Source organism: Chiroxiphia lanceolata, chromosome 5 (genome assembly GCF_009829145.1).
Source record: "Chiroxiphia lanceolata isolate bChiLan1 chromosome 5, bChiLan1.pri, whole genome shotgun sequence".
Classification (NCBI taxonomy): Eukaryota; Metazoa; Chordata; class Aves; order Passeriformes; family Pipridae; genus Chiroxiphia; species Chiroxiphia lanceolata.
This window is the reverse complement of record NC_045641.1, coordinates 34,139,625-34,157,408: the sequence shown is the minus strand read 5'-3', so window position 1 is coordinate 34,157,408 and position 17,784 is coordinate 34,139,625. Positions and strand designations below refer to the sequence as shown.

The 17,784-nt window shown below is 41.0% G+C and overlaps 1 protein-coding gene across 5 annotated transcripts in view; it reads right to left on the bottom strand.

Moving 5' to 3' along the window:
- Positions 1-7,690: 7,690 nt before the first annotated feature.
- TBC1D30 (TBC1 domain family member 30) overlaps positions 7,691-17,784 on the bottom strand; it is a 53,853-nt gene continuing 43,759 nt past the window's right edge. For 2 of the 5 annotated variants that reach the window (XM_032688326.1, XM_032688329.1), the window contains 5 exons: positions 13,781-13,893; positions 13,473-13,612; positions 11,596-11,802; positions 11,334-11,390; positions 7,691-10,081 (listed from right to left, as the gene is read on the bottom strand). In XM_032688326.1, coding sequence (XP_032544217.1) covers positions 9,300-10,081; positions 11,334-11,390; positions 11,596-11,802; positions 13,473-13,612; positions 13,781-13,893 — 1,299 coding nt within the window. In that variant the 3' untranslated portion in view covers positions 7,691-9,299. The remainder of the gene's footprint in view (positions 10,082-11,333; positions 11,391-11,595; positions 11,803-13,472; positions 13,613-13,780; positions 13,894-17,784) is intronic. The other 3 variants (XM_032688327.1, XM_032688330.1, XM_032688328.1) reach the window with 2 other exon arrangements.

The window sequence follows — 17,784 nt, the reverse complement described above, 5'->3', positions numbered from 1 at the left end:
TATGGGGTAAGTCCTTTTCTGGAGACCAGCAATACCTTGTGGGATCGACAGTCAGTATCAGCACCAACGACACTGCATGGTAACCTGCTAACAGATGAGCGTGGCAAAAAGTCAGTCACCTGCCTGTACAAACTCTGTAGTTACAGCTTCATTATGGTAGATACACTTCCAAACCACTTTTTTCCTGATGCTGAACTTCAGGAAATACCAGCATTTCAAGTGTTTGTAGTGCTCTGGTCCCTCTAACATATCATTGAGGCTACACATGGCTTCAGAGATCAGAGACCATCACCTTCTCTCCTGGCTGCTGTTTGAGGTGTTGTTGCTTCATACACCGAGAGGGGAATGGTTAGGGAAAGCTTATCATTACTTTAATTCAAACAGCAGTCAGTGTTCACCACACCGACTTGTTATGCCTGTAAGGTAACAAATATAACAGCTAAAAGCTTGATGCACTTTGTGTACTTGAAGGAAAAGGGCATTCAAAATTTGTATATTCAAAAAACAGACCCACTTCAGCTCAACATACAGTCAGTACCTTTGCCAAAAGTGCTCAGGTCTCATTTCTGTACTCACTGGAAAATAGAAACATAAAAGCAAGCTGGAAAACGACACAGGAGATTTATTATGGGTTATCTTTAATATAGAATGTATATTTAAATTATGTCATTGTTATCTTTCAACCTTTTTCCATTAATCCAAAGAAATAAGCCTCTGGCTGAGACAATTCCCTGCACAGGGGTCAATCTTTTTTTTCTCCATAATTATTGTAGAATGAAAGATTTATCCACACACAGATGGTGGGGCCCAGGTCTCCCTCATCTATATGAGTGGCCAGAACTTAATAAGATCTTGTTCCCATTTTAAGAGCCTTAGTCCTTAAATGTATCTAGGATACTTGCTTTTTAAGTGAACTACATTCAACTGGTTCTTTTTTCCTGACAGTCTGGTGCACATTCAGTCAGGCTGTGTCAAGTCTGTGTGTTGTTGCACGTGTCCAGGCAAAAAGACTTGATGAGTATACTGCTGAAAAATTGAACTGTAAATCTAAGTCTCATCTCATTTTGCTGGGATGCTGGCAATGGCTGTGACTTTATCACACATGTACCTAAGAAGTCACCATGGAATTATATAATAGTTTGGCTTAGAAGCGACTTTTAAAGACCATCTAGTCCAAATCCCCTGCGATGAGCAGGGACAGCTTCAGCTAAATCAGGTTGCTCAGGGCCCCATCCAGCCTGATCTTGAATGTTTCCAGGGAGGGGGCACCTGCTACCTCTCTGGGCAACCTGCATCACCGTTTTACTACCCTCTTTTAGTTTAAAACCATTCCCCCTTGTCCTATCACAACAGACCCTGCTAAAAATTTTTGTCCCCATCTTTCTTATAAGCCCCTTTTAGATACTGGGAGGCTACTGTAAAGTCACCCCACATCCTTCTCTAGCTGAACAGCCCCAGCTTTCTCAGCCTGACTTCACAGGAGCCCTCTGATGATCTGATCAGCCCTCTGATCACCTCTGTGGCCCTTCTCTGGGTTCAATCCAATGGATTCACATATTTCCTGTGCTGTGGACCCTGGAGTTGGAGGCAGCACTCCAGGTGGGTTCTCACCAGAGCAGAGCACAATCCTGCTGACCACGCTGCTTTTGATGCAGCCCAGGACATGGTTGGCTTTCTGGGCTGCAAGTGCACATTGCCGGCTCATGTCCAGCCTCTCATCCACTTGGACACTCTGCAGAGCTGCCTGCTCTCAATCTGTTCATCCCCTAGTGTGTACTGACACTGGGGGCTGCCCTAATCCAGGCGCAGGACTCTGCTCTTGGCTTTGTTAAAGTTTATGAAGTTCCCACAGGCCCACTGCTCAAGTCAGTACTGATTGCTGATGACAGGCATGTGGACTTCAAATTCCAGTTCTCAGCAGAGACAAGTGATTTTTCAAGGTTCTACAAGATCCACATGTGGAGACATGAAGGTGGTTTTTCTTCAAGCTCTGGAAGCTTAAAGCATTCAGGGATTCAATAGTAAGATCTCCAGGGCAGGGCAGCAAGCAGGTAAGTACCTGAGAGGAGGTACTCATTAGTTTATTAGTTTAGCTATGTTTTGTTGGTTGTCTTTTATTTTAAAACAAATTTGACAAAATGGTGCGGTTTTTTTCTTTCAGCCTTCAGCATGGAACAGCTCAGCTCAAGTATTTATGATAGAAATACTTCAGCTGATTAATGACTGGCAGTATCTTGTCATTGCTGATGCATTCATAAAACAAAAGAAGTTTCAACAAGGCACCCGTGAATCCAGCAAGCTTCCTTCACCTGCCTGTCACTGGAATTGTGTTTGCCAGCTTGTCCTCCAGAGAGAAAATGTATTATATCACTGACTGAGAGCCTTTAGAGCATTTTAGAGTCCTGCTATGGGCCGTTTCCAACAACATACCATTAGGCTGTCTCTGTGCTTTGGGATCACTGTGCAAGGTTAGCAACCTTATTAAGAGTTCTAAAATAGAGAACAGAGGTTGCAATGTGAAATCAAAAGTGAACGGCCTGGAAACTGCTTCACATCTGATCGAAAACGGATAAGAATTGGAAACACTAAGCTGCGGCTGTATTTCCTTTCACGGGAATTGTTAAATGGTTGTGTTTGCATGGAGCACCAGTGGCATCTAGCGGACGTATTTAGAAGATCACCACGAATGGATACGAACACAGAAATACATGGTGTGGACTGAGTGTTCACAACACTGACCTGCTGGTGGTCATGGCTGCAAACCTGGTCTAACCTCTATCAGCAGTATTGCATCTTTGTGGCCAGATGTTGTAGCACTTTCACAGAAGATGCTATCATATCTTGCAAACTGCAGTAGTGAAATCCCCCCCAACTCTGTCCGTCACATCGCCCTGGAGGTTCAGCAGCAATGTGGGACAACCTGTGTCTCACACATGCCAGAAGCGTCTCTTGGGTATGAGTGGAACACTTTCCAGTCTGTATGAAAACCAGTGACTCAGTGCTGGCTGGTGGGGATAGAGAATGTGTCAAGCAATATCAAGTTGCCTGGCACTCTGCCAAGCAGGCAATAGTCCTTCTGCTCCCTCTGGAGAAGCCTCTTCTCCAAGAGCACTGGAGGCCAGACAGTGAGCAGTATTGTTGCAGCAGGGTGAAAAATTTACTAGTCCGGGGGCAGCAGTATAAAAATTATCATATGCAGTAATCAGGAGTTCAAAAGGGCATGATGTATGTCTAACGTAGCTGACTGGCAGCGTGAGAACAAGCTTACAATGATCAGGTTTACAGCTGTATTTTGGTGCAGATAAAACAGAGCAATAGACCCACATACATTTTTAAACAGAAAATGAAAAAACAACAACAACAAAACCAGACAAACAACCCTCAAAAAACCAGTTTAATAGAAAAGATTTCATTAAGAGAGTAAGGGAAGCTGCAATTGTAAGTCCCAGTTGTGAAAAAATTGTACAAGTTCTGACACCACTTTCGTTGCCTGGAACTACAAGTTCACACCCTGTAAGGCTCCGCTCAGCTCTCCTCTCCCTGTGACTGGTTGCTGCCAAGCTGACAATCTCTGGCCTTTCAAAGTCTTAACACTGGACTTCTATGCTTATGCTAGGTGATTGACAGAGACCTTAACTACTTTTCCTAAGAATAAAGTTGCTTCCTTCTTGCTAGTCAAACTCCTTCCTTCCATTAGTGTCCTTGTGGTATGTCTGTACTGACTGGCACCTGCCCTTCAGTCTGGGTCAATGTTTGTACCCATGCGTCATTTGGAGATTCCCCTGGAGCTGTTAGGAGGGGAAAGCAAGGTGGAAGAGCCATCACAGGGAGTGAGTGCAAGAGCAGAGCAACACCACTGTGTGTGTCTGAATAGGGCTAAAAAACCAGTCAGGAAGTACTGGCTGTGAGTCCTTCAGCACTGCATGGGCTGTGTGAAGCATTGAATCTGGGCTTTCAGCCACATCTGATCCTCTGAGGGCTTGTGAGGCTTTCCAGCCTGTTCCTACCTCCTGCCCCTTCAGAGGATCCCTCCATCCCAGTCCTATAGTATCTCCCCAACCAGAGAAGGACAGTCAGCCTGGAAGGGAGAAATAACTATGAGGCTGGAAGCGCAAGCAGCGCCCACAGAGGCAGACACACAGCAGGAACCAAGAGAGTTGCTGCTTCAGGCTCACGCTTTCTGGTGCTTATTATTCTTTTTATTCTTGGCCATATATCCATTATTATTATTCTTTTCATGTGAAGGAGGAAATTTTGCTGATGAACCTCTGTGGTCCCTGCTGTGCATGCAGCTGCCCAGATCAGCATGCTGCTAGTTTGCTGTGGATAAGCTGCTGGCCTGGCCATCCACCTCATCTCTGTGGGATATGCTCAACCCAGGACAAATCAGATGACTGCCCCAGGAGAAGGCTGTCTCTGGATGTACTGTATTCCTACAGAACTCCTTTCTTAGGCATTTCCAACCATTACTGGTCAGAGAAAAGATACTAGGCTAAGACAAGCAGCAGGGCTATCCTTATCTTCCTGAAAACTCACCACAAACACAGGCAATGAATGCAAGAAACATTTCAGTGTTCACAAAGGGCACAAGCAAGAGGAATAGTTGCAAAACTTTTGAGTGCTGTGATGCAGAAAGCACCTGTCTTTCCTGATCCAGTATTCAAAAAATGAGGCACTGCTCAAAAAATTTCCCCATGTTACAATTATAAAAACATCAGAAAATCAACAAATGATAATGAAGCACCATACACCTCCTTGAGAGAAGAAAAAATATACCACGTAGAAGCCCGTTCCATCAGACACCAAGGTTGCTGCTGGGACACCAGACACAGAGAATTACATCCCAGCGCTACTGGGCTTCAGCAGTGCACATATACACCAGATCCCCTGCCAACTGGTGCAAGCCATGCTCTGAGCACACACAGGCTTGCAGAGCCTTTGGGTTGAGCTAGCAAGTGGAGCATTGTGGTAGCTCGCTGAGCTTTGCCTGGGGTTGCACAGCCACATCCATCCAGCAGTGGCCTGGCACACCTGACAGCCAGCAACACTTACTAGCCTAGTTTTGGGGCAGTGTTGCCACAACCACATCCTCCCCACAAAGCTGGCTCAGGCGAAAAGAAGTCAGATGTGCCAGCAATGACTGCACATTTTACCCCGGCTAGTATTCAAGCATTCGCTCCCTTTTTGATGGCTCACTGTGTCAAGCGAGCCACAGCAAACCTCATCAGAGAGCTCTCCACTGGCATCTCCCTCCTGCCAGGGCAGGCTGGGAGCACCATTGAACTACCAAGTGGGTGGACATCATTACAGGGTGTGGCATCTTGCTGTCATCACACAAGTCCATGATCACTTTGAACACAGGAAGGATGAGCAGGGAGCAGCACATCATGGATCTGATCTTTTGATTTGTTGTTTACAAATAAACAATCTAAAAAGCAGTACAGGCACTGAGTTTGCTTTCCCTCAAAACTTCTTGTACTTTTTGCCTGGATAGGCTGCTCCTTCCCTCCTCCCAACCTCTCCATCCACATACATCATCTCCCATGCCACCACCGCATCTGCCTGCTTATTTGTGGTAAGACAGTGTGGTTTGATAAGGTTTTATCAGAAGAGGACTTGGAAACATTTGTGGTTCTTTTTAAATCTGTGGTGAGCCAGTAAATGCTGTGTGCTGCTTGTAAGATGAAGCACAGTTGAAGCAGCATCCTGCAGACTAGGGGAGGCTGGGCCTGGACATGGTCTGACGCTGCAAACCACTTCTGTGTCCTAAATCATGTTAAATATCTTGTATCAGCCAAGTTAGCTTGTGCAAGCCCTGAAGGAAATCTCTTCAATGGGGAAGGATGTGCAGAAGACACTCTTCACATAGGCACTTTCCTGCCGTGTGCTGTATCCACCCCTCCCACACATGACCCTCCCAGAGGAGTACACCTTCCCAAGGATGCTGTTAACAACACAGAGGTGGTCAAAGGTGTCCAAGCAGCTTCCGGTTGCCTGAGAAACCACCCACCTGGCCAGTGTCTGCTGGCTGATGACACATGGGCTGAAGGCGCTAGTCTGGGATGACTGCACATCTCACATCACTTGCAGGATTCCACAACAACCCCCTGCCTTGAACGAATCTTTCACCAACAAAAGTGAGTAAAACTGGAGCAAAGAATTGACAAGGGTAGGGATGCATTATGATGAGTTTCTGTCTCTTCCTGCTTCAGTGGAGCTGGTGTCAGATGATATTGGTTCCCTGCCACTCAGCCAGATGTAACTGCTGCCCATGGATGGGCACGAGGTAACTCATTGCAAAGAATGTCAAGGAAAACTACAGTATGGTGAAGCCACTCACCTTATTTCTGTATTAACAATTTCACATCATTTAAAATACATGCTGTGGAGGTTTGAAACAGCTTTTTAAGTCTTGAATTTTGAACATGAACATCTACCTGAATTGGAAATACCAGTGTAAAGGGCTGCATTTTACTTTTGCTTGAAATAATGTTTTGTTGCTTTTTTAGCAATCATTCAGGATTTTTTGAATGGATTCTGGCGGGATTTTTGTTAAGCACACAAAATCGAATTTTTGCTATAGCTGCAGTTGAGGATGTATTCTCAACCGTTTGCTGACAGTAATTCTGAACAACTGATTTCTACCATATACTATTTTTACCACCCAAGTGCAGACAATTTCAAATAACCTCAGAATAGTTTTGGACCTGTTTCCACTTGCAGGACTGTAAGTGTCCTCAAAATAGAATCAAATGCTCCTTCCTTGAAAGCTTTCATGTGATGATGGTGAAACACATTCTCAGAAGGTCAATCTGATCCTAATACTTTCTCAAAAAAAAAAAAAAAAGTCATATGGAAGAGAGCATTAGCACAAGGAGGCCTCAAGGAGAACAAAATATTTATGGAGGAGTGGAGGAGAGTCCCACCAACATGCTTCCCAACATCCTCAGTTCATCATCAGACCTCATTCGCTGAAGGGATTCTTTGGGGAAAAATAAGGGAAACTTCTCTGGAGTTCCCTAGACCTCATTTTAATGTTCCATCTCAGTTCTAAGTGATGAAGCTGTCCTTGTTGTATGTTCAACAGGCAGATTTCAGAGGGAGAGTGAACATTCTTTGAGGTAATGAAATGTATCTTTGAGGTAGCTAAAATGAAATTCTATTTTCCCATCGAGCAGTACTTAAAGAAGATGTCCTGCAGCAAGCATCATCAAACTAACGCACTGAGTTGCAGTGGTTCCTTTGCCTCAATCCTAACATTCCAAGTACAGGGCCCTGAGTGCACACTCATCAATTATCGAATAGTTCTGAATCGCTAGAAGGTGTTCTGTTGGCTTTCTTTCCCAAGACCTATATTCATGCAAAACTTGCTGCTTTTCCACTGCTTAATCACTTCTTAACATGTTGAAAATTCATGTATGCATTTGCAACATTTTAGCAGTTTTTGCAGATTGACAGTCTTTTTATTTTTACTGGTTCAGCATACAGCTGCATGATACACTGAAGCTAAGAAAAACTGGGGAGGATGATTCACAGTAAAATTTTTGAGAAGTCCATTTCTTCTAAATCAATGCAGAAACAATTGATACAGTCCATGATCAGGGACTAAATTCTACATTATTTTAAATTTACTTAGCGCTAAAAGTAATCATTAGTGACAACACTACTATAACCTGGAAATAAGGCAAGATCTGATCTACATCTGTTTTATATTTATAGTGTTCATTCTTGAATATTGTTTTATACGCACACGCTTGCATAAAACAGCAAAATAAAACTGTCCCCACAACAATGAACAGGGTATATTGTACAGCTTATAAGTTATGGCATACAGTAAAACTGATATCACATCCTACAGGTTATGGGATACATTAATAAATACACAATAATAAATTAATTTTCAAATTTAACAAAGACTTTAAAAAAGGAAGCAAGATATTACATACAATGGGGCTGATTCATCATTACGGTTTTTACTCCAGCTTCAAATTATGGTCCTTCCATGCCACAGAAAACTTGGAAGTAAGGTAATGAATCACAGTCAGTACACACAATTTAGCAGAGCTACAACATTTTAAGAGCAATCTGAATTTCTTGGAATTTGAGTGCTTGATTTTGCAACCCTGAAGTTGAATTATCCACATTTAGTTTCTCTGCCTGCCTCTGTAATATATATACATACACACACACACATATATATATGTATATATACACATATATAGTACTTGTCATGATATTCACCAGCTTTGCACTTTTTAATTTGGGAGTAAACAGTCAGTTTATCACTTTGCCATTTCTCTTTCACACCAAAAAGGAATCAAGCCATGGAAGCCCGTGGGTCCATCCCATTAACATACTGGCTGATGTGTTGGTTTCTAATGGGAAGCGGCACTCTTAAGTATCTAATCACTCTATTTAAAGAATTTAAAACCCTAAACTACTTTGGAACATTCATATATTTTACCTACTGGTAAGCTGGCAATTATTATTTAACTACAAATCTAATCTAGTAATAGCTTTTAAATCCATTGAAGCCAAGATGTGCCATAATAATAATCATACAACTACACATATAGTTGTACCTAATTCCTAATTTTACAGTGCTGCAACTCTCCAGCAGTAAGTAACAGAAATGTATGTATGTACACATGTAACAGAAAAGGAGCAAATCAGTCTTGTGGATGGACTTATGTCTGCTATTCTCATGCTCACTGACTACATTTATATTAAAAACAGTATCAGCAGAGAATTGCTGTGGGAAGAGAAGCACAAAATGCTGCTTAAGAACATCTGAAGTCAGATGTCATGAAGTGATACTTTTGATTGCTAGGACTGCTTGTGCTTCTGTTAAGTCATGGCTTCTTTGGCTCTCATGGAGCGTGAAGATGAGGTCTAATGGGGAAGCTGCGTAACAGTCACAAAAACTGTTACACCCGTCTGCTGCACTGGACAATTTGTCCTTCAGGCTCAGAAAGACAGGAGGCAGCCATGGGGGGCTGAAGGGCTAAAGGCAGCTGGTGATTTAATATCTGAGTTAGATTTAAAGAAACAGCATGCTTTGCACTGCAAATTAATGTTTATTTTACACAGGACCATCAGAATTGACAATAGGGTGCCAGAGCACATTTTCACTAATCCATCCCATAACAACACAGGAACACAATTTTCAAACACACCTATTTATGCATCTGGTAACCACTTTTGTCCCCATTATTTGAAGATTAGAAACACTCTGGGATACACATACACATGCATACATTAAAAAAAAAGGTAATACAATTTTTTTGTAGCTTTTGTATTCATCGTTTCCTGGTCCCACTGTTGCCACTGGCAGACTTATTGAAACTTCTGCTCATTTGTGGGAAGTGTACAGTTGGCGTTCTTTCAGTGGGGCCATACAGCCCTAAATTCCTGGCTGTAGCTGACTTTCGAAGAGGCTTGACACTGGGAAAAGGATTGAAGACTTGTGGCTTTGGGTTCCCAGGTTGGGGCAATTTAGCCAGGTTTCCACTGTCTCTGGATGAAGTGGAAGACTCTGATAAACGTGGCTGGCTGGACTGACGGGGTGTTGACTCAGCATCGGTTTTGCTATCTGAGGTGAGTTCAAGTGCTTCCAGTTTTAGCTGAATCGCTGCCATGTTTGTACTGCTGTCCACAGAGAGCCGCTCAGACAACTGCTGATCAGCTTTCTGAGTAGTCCTGTTATCCAAACCACTTCCTTCTCTTTCTCCAAAGTCAGAATGTTCGGCAGTCTCCTCCTTTGCACCAGGACTATTTGTTTTACAGCTCTCACTCTGCTCATCTATCAGTCCTACGGTATCCCCATAGCCCAGCTGGCCTTTGGCCCTAGCAATATTCTTCCGATGAACTCTTATGTGAGTGCGCCATGGAGAGTTGAGTTTTGTTTTAAGATCTTCTTGGGGAATGGGAGACATCTTCCCTGTAGCATGACTTGGGATGTGAATAACAGCATTTTTGAGAGACCTGTTATTCATTTTCATCTTCTTTCCTAAAAGGAGGTGGTTTATCACTGGGGAATGGTTTACCTGAGAAGGGAGGAGGCTGGTAACTGGCCCCTTGTCTGAAAGAAAGTATTTAAAAGAAGCACAGTATTGTTAAAGAACAAAACAAATTAATGTTCTAAGGATTAACCACCAAATTTGATGCCTTTCTTGAGATATAGCAAAGGTTTGTAGGACTAAGTGCTTACTGAAAAAAAACAAACCCAAACTTAAAAAAATCACACTGAATTTCACTAATGTCTGGGAGCTGAACACAAAGCTGTACCTTCTATGATAAAGATTTTCTGTTCTCCCTCCCTGCTTTGCACCTATGGGTAAGTCCTGAGCCAGAAAGACCATCAAAATAAATCATAAAAAAATTAGCTTCTTGATTTTTGGAATTGCACTTCTTCCAACTGTAAGAGGCAATTCAGTCTCCATACAAGGTCAGTAAAATAAGCCTCTCCACGAGGCTTGTGTGACTGGAAAATGAATCAAAGTACTTTTAATGGATAAACCATATCTTATTAAACCAGAGGAGTAGACTCAGAATTAGAAATTAGCTCAGAATTAGAAATTAGATGAAAGTTTGATTAAACTAGAAGCCCAGCCCTGCATCATGATTAGTAAGATTAGAAAGGTTTGTATTTGGAAGGTAAGGGTTGGCAATCCTTGGGAATCAACATTTTACTGCTTGCACTGTTTCTGCTGGATATAGCCTTGGTTCAAAGCAAATACTTCATTAATATTTAAAAAAAATTCCTTACAAATTATGCTAATGAAAAATTGTAGTTCCATGTATTGCAACGCTTCTGCTAGCACAGGTTTAGACAATCTAGAATAGAAATAAAAATTCTCCACAGTGACCTATTTGCATGGTTGAATGCTGACTTAGAAAGATGACACCCAAGTGGGGTAGAATGAGTGGAGTAGGCTGTGTTCAGCTTGCAGGCCCACTGAAACCATCAGCTGTGCTGTTCATGCCAACCTCTGCACTGTTGAGTCTGCCAATAAGGGATATAGACTCTGCAACCTGGATTGCTAAGTCCAGGTTGACATCCAGCTCAGCCCTCAGAACAGTATCATTATAGGTAGGTAAACTGCCAGCCACAACGGAACATCTAAGCCTGTTCCTTGAGCTGCATAATTTGCCAGGCCCGGATAAATTCAGAGTTCAGATAATACAGACCACATGGTCTGAAGCATCCTCATCTCTCCATTTACTTTTTTTCAGTGCTTCAGTATGTCAATTCCAAGAGTGCCCAAGATTTAAAGTTTTTAATCAGAGAGATCAACACAATGCACCCAGATAGCAAAGACACTTTTAAATACCATTGTTCAGTTGGTCCCTGGGACCTAAAAAAATCCCAGGGTCATCATCTTCAGATCCTGACAAAAGAAGAAAAAACATCACCTTCTCATTTTCTGTCTGTATGAAGTCATACGCACTTTACTACTAATGTGCTATATATTCCATCAGTCTTTCTTGTTTTGTCTATTTGGTTAAATGTAAAAAACTATCATTTGTCTTGTCTCCACTGATGAAGCTAGCCTGCAATACATCAGTAAATGAGGCATATTTCGATTATGTTACCTGCTCTGATATATACATGGTGAACCTGCTGTTGCTGCTTCTTCTTTATCCTGGAATATTGCTTTTTCAGTGCATTAATATCAGTGGTCATACGCTCCATCATCATGCTGTTAAAAGCAGCATGATAGTCGCTTCGGCACGAGTCTATTGCTCCTGGACTTAACTCTGCAATGTTACTGGAACCGAGACTTTGTTCTTCATTCTGATCTGCACAAGGTGGGAATAAAGGGGAGGTGAGGAGTAAATTGGCCTACTCAAGAGTTCCACAGATTATTTACAGAGGAATTCTGTATCTGATTCCTATCATCTTATTTACTGTATTCTTAAATTAAAAATTTATTATAATATGTATATTTAACTAAGCTGTGCTGTTTACAGTAAGTAGTATTACTACTGGTTAAGAATAGCAACGGTTTGAGGGGAGGTTAAAGAGTACAAAAGTTGATTAACATGGCAATGCCAAGTTATAAGCATAGTTCTTCAAATATCCAAAAGTACATCAAACCATCACTGAAGTACCTCAGTAACTGACTATTAAAGACACTCAGCTGGTCAAAGAAGAGGCCAACAATGCAAGTTATAAAATACCTTACAGTCAAGTAGGCATGAGCTTAAAACTGACCTAGTGATAACACCAAGAAGCATCAAGAAACAGTTACACCACCACAGGGTGAAAGCTGCTAGTAGTGACAAAAGGGATAGATGCAGAGCAGCTGAGGGGCAGACAACCTCAGAGCGTCTCTAATCAACAGCTACAGAGCAGCAGCAGCAGGGCAATTTATTTTCACAGCTGTTTCTGATGCACCACCAACCTGGCACTCCAGGGTCAGGGGGATAATTCTTTTCAAGGGATGTTTATTTATCTTTGGCTTAGTTTGCAACAGCAGTTTGATGTTCTGACTAAGTGCTAGCTTGAAACAGCAGGTAGAGTCTTACAGTCCCTCCGGAAGGGAAAAACAAAACACCACAGCAATCAAGAGGAAAATTGCAGCTCACAGGTCTCAGCAAAACGAAGACACAAGAACAACTAAGTGTAATCAGAAAACAGTAACTGCTACATCAGTCTGGGGTTTTTTTGGTGGTAAGGTGGAGGTGAGTTGAGGATAAGTAACAATGGCCTCCCCCAGGATATTGTGAAATCACTGTTAATCCAGTACCATTTCAGAAAGGTTGCTACAACTTAACAAATCATCTTTGCTTTTCTTGTATGGATCAGAACTTTGTTCTCCTTTTAGAGGAGGTATGCACAGGTATACATACAATTCTGTCAAGAAACTTTATTTCAATGTGGAGGGATTGGAAAAGTAGTGGCATTTTGTCAGAACATCCTAAACCATACCAATTTTTTTTAAAAAATGTGAATATATCAAAAAACCAAAACAATCTGAAGGTTGGACAAAAGGGCAGTGAAATGACCTGCAGAATTCACTCACTGTGAATAGTAATACTAATACGGAGGTTCCAGTATTAGCCATGCATATATGAAAAAAGATCAAGATAATTTATTATATGTACACTCTTCAGAAAATGCTGACTATTTGACTGCTGTCTTGGAAATATGCATGGATTTAGGGTGGACTGTTTTCCATGCTTTGGTTTTCTGTAGGTGGGCAACATTATGGGGTTGTTTTGTTAACCATTACTGTAGCCAAATCCTTAATTCACATTGTCATTTGCTGTATACCTACAAGCCTTCCAACTCAACTTTGAGGACATCTTCGATGACTGCAGAGCATGTCATTTGGTACCTGCTGTAACCTCTATGTGCATATAAAACACATTTTCCATGGCAGCTTTCACAGAAGAAGGTACAGACAATTTCTGCAAGGCCATGCAGATTTAACCACATTTTCCAAAATTAACAAAATCACTTTTACCTTTCATCTGTTTTTGGTATTTTTGCAGCTCTGGTGCCAAAAACCCACTTAATGGTCCAAGACAGCCAATTGCATTTGCAATTGAGTCTTCATCATCTAAGTCATTCTCTTCATCACTGTCTCTGGTTCTGCCTAACCTTCTGTCAAATGAGAACATAAGAGAAGTTAAGAAAGAGACATTCTTAAATATGAACATTGCCAAACATCTTTATCTTCTTTAAGAGCATACAAGGGAGGGTGCCACCTGCCTTTTCAATTCTACATAAACAATAACCCTATATGACATAAGCAGTACATTTCAAACTTACCCTGAAAATGAAGTTGATTTTACTGCTGCAGGAAAAGGAGTAATGTTGTAGGTGTATTTCTCCCTTAATTCTGCCAGTTGTGGGAAGGGAAACTGAGCCATGGTATAAACAGTCTGGGGGGGGAAAAAAGCAGCTTTTAAAATTGTTGATTTAACGAACAGTCCCACAAAAGATTTCTCCATGAAAAGACTTTCAGAGTCTTGCAGTATTAAAGGATGCACATTCACGTGCTTAAGAAAACGGTCAGGTTTTATGATTCAGTCAGTACTTCCTGCAAGACTCACTCACTAGAAAAAACCCAGAGCATGAACTGAAGTTTTGCCACTCCATTAAACTACAGTGCTACTGTGAAAGAAAAATATTCTCTAGGGCCTGAACAGTGATAGCCTGCCAGTCTAACAGACAAAGGCATTTTATGATCCAGAGAAAGATCTACCTCTGGGCCCAACACTTCCGCCTGTTCTCTACCATACTTTCCTATTTGTTTTTTTTTTCCATAAGTCTCAACTCTCTCCCTTCAGAGAAGAAAGTTTGTCTGGAATTTATTTCTACTCTTTATGCCTTTTCAGGTAACCTTTTCAGAGGATAGTTACCCTCTAAGTGAAACCATTGACTCCGAGTCCTCCACATACTCCTTGTACCTACTGTTTTAGATTATGTTTTAGCTTTTGCTTGTCTCCAATCAGTGTATCTTCTAGATCCTCTACAATTTCTTTCATTTAGCATACACATTTTTAGCTTAATTATTTGTCATCAGATTATAACTGTAGGCCTTGCTTGCCATCTGACTAAGAGATCCACAAAACAAATTTTATGCTGATGCAAGTTCCACTGGAAATTAAAAAAATATTGTCAATCAAAACCTGTGATATCCTCCCAGCAATATTTCAGTGTCAAAGTATTCTGTTCCTAGTTTGTACACAGCCTTGGAAGCCACTTGGTTAATTCTGGTGAAAACTGCGTCAGAGAGAACTGGCCTATATACACAAAGCATGATGCAGCCAAGCTTAGTATCTTATTTATGGTGATGATAGGGGACAGATTCTGGGAATAAGAAAAGAGACAAGGAAAAATACCTCTATTTTCACCTTGAATCATTTTACAATTTTCTGCCTTACTCTAAAAATTCAAAGGCAACTACACCCTCAGCAGCATACCATACAGTAGGCTGCGGCTTCCAAAAGAGAGTAAGCTGTTTTGCTGACAGCTCACACTCATCTCAAGAGCTGACCAATGCTGGTTTAAGGCTCTTCTCTCTTTTCACTTTCATGAAAAAAAAAACCAAAACAAAAAGCAAATGCAAAAATAAGCCCAAAAGATAACACAAACAGTGCTATTCAAGTAGAAAGTTAACAGTGAATACCATCAAATCAGGGTAACTGTCTAGGGAGATAGTCTAAAATGCTAGAGTACCATAGAGGGATTAATTCCTGTTCCCCTCCATCCCAGTAAATACACAGGGATGCTTCTCTTTCTCCTGTTGGCTTCTCATCTCCTCTACACTTCAATGTTTCTGGGTGTACAAACTGAGTTAGTTTAGCTCCTTATAAAAATGCTTGCTTTCTGAGAAGGCATGAAAGCATGGATTCAGTCTAGCGCAGGCTGTTTAGAATATCTGCAGACACCTGGTGTACAGCCTTCTGTCTCCATTATAAACAGGCCAATAAAATTACATTACTGAATACTGTATTTAACTCCTACTCTTGAATAAATACCCTGTCTAGAATCTGATGTATAGCACTCGCCTTTTATTTACCCAAACTGTTCAATCTGAAAAAAGAAGCTGTAGGCTTCCTCCTCCAATCCCTCCACACTCTACTCAGTAAAACAATTTAATAAACCTTGCAACACAACGGCCAAATCTGCAAAAGCTTTAAGCCCTCAATCCAAGGTACTGCTTGCATAGGAAGGATAAACTTACAGCAACTATATATGCTGGTGGAGAGAATGAGGACAAGAGTCCTCTGACCTGCTTTAGACATCTGCTCTGTCAACACTTCCCTTCAAGGATCAGTTATCCCTCCCTCCTCTAACTCCCAAAGCAAACAAACCTTTTAAAGCACAATTTGTTTCCCAGTGTTTGAGAAGTGCCTGTTAGTCTTCACTGGCTTAAGTGAGCCTGGACAAGTAGTTCAGATGCAAATGTATGTATTATGCAAGTCTAAAGAAAAGCCAGATGATTGCCACTAGCAAGCTTTCCTGAAACAGGAAGTGAAGGCAAAGTGGGATATTAGTCCTTTCCTGCAGTAGGCTACTAATCCTTGAGCCACCTTGTAAAAAGTATTAGATGTAAATTCATCATTCTGATTTTTGTTAGGGGAAAAGAAAAAAAATTGAAAATAAAGCAGTCCAAACATTCATCTCTGTCTGATTCCTCTGAAAAAGTTCAAAGAAATTTAAAAAGCAGTGTGTTCAAGCAGCCTAGGTCTTTTCATTAATGCAGTGATTCATATTTCTTAATTTTCTTCTCTAACCAGACAAATATGCGGTAGCATTCATCTACCCTGATGGTAAACTCTTGTAGTGCCTATTTCTCTCCACTTATGGTAAAGAGGGCCTAGAGTGAAGACCTCAGAGATGGCTACACTGCCAGTGTCAGCCTTTGACTTGAAGAATGTTATCAAACTATATTGTGGTCTCCTCAACTAAGAGGACACACATAAACTAAACACATTTCTTCTCTATGGACAAAACTTCAACCTGCCACACTCTCCATATCAACGGCAATGCCTTCCCACCTTAGTGTTCCTGTCAGCGTCACAAAATACACACATATGCTATGAATACACACATACTTTGCACCAAGTACTCATTTTTTGCTGAAGCACAAAAAGACTGCTAATTTAGTGTACCTGTAATTGCAACAGTTAAAAACCAAAAATGATCCTTCTGTCCCAACAACTAGTAAGTTCACTATGCCCTATTTTCTATTACACACAACTGCAAAGAAAGAAATCCACACTGCGCCATTGAAGTCCACTTTTCCCAAGAATATTCTTTGTCAAAAATATCACATCTTGATTTTGTACCACACTGAAGACCAGGAACTGAAACACAACGAATATGAGAAGGCTTCAGCTTGTACTGCTCTCCTCACAGATCCTCAGCATCTGAACCGTCTTGAGAGGAACCTGAACACTCCTTTTAAAAAGCATGTGAGTAGCTCTGACCAGCTGCATTTCCATTTTTGAAGCAAAACAAAGCCACAGAGCTCACCTCTCCCATTCCTGGAGCTTTCTCATCAGACAAAAGAACAATAACCAAAATAATAAATCTGAAAATACTCCTTTACACTTCGGGGCAGTACTTTACCAGACTAAGGAAGTGTATTATCCCAGACAGTAAGTTTTGCTTCCAATAATGGGTAACAGAAGTCACCTGTTAACTACTGTTATTAAACTCATGCAACTTCATAGGCCAACTTTTTTCCTTCCTCAAGGTAGGTACAAAATTTCAGGTTTATTATTTGCTCTATACTTGCACCCATTAAATCACAATGCTCTAACTCATCAAAAGGAAAGTTCTAGGAGTGTAGCATGAAGTCTTTATAAAACATCTAAGTAAACAACACCTTAAAGATATCACAAGAATAAGTGTAACCATGAATAAATAAATTTTATCTGCAATATTAAAGGCTCTTTATTTTTCCAGACCAATGTGGATCTTCGTTCTCATACAATGATGTATGCTATGAAAACTCAGGGACTGCAATTATCTACAAATGTCTTTGTTTATAGTTCACTAATGACTGTTCATGGCCTTTCACTTTTTTTTAAATCATGAAGGATTTTTTATTCCCTTTTCACTGCATAAACTCTTGCTTCCCACAGTGTCTGTAGAATGAAAAGCACACTGCAATAAACAACTGACCAAAACATCAAAATAAGACAAAAGAACACCCTAAAAATGATGTTTACTAAAAGATTCTATATCTCACTTGTGTAAATCAAATTTTATTGTACTTTATTGGATTTTTATAATTGGGCATTATAGCACAACAAACT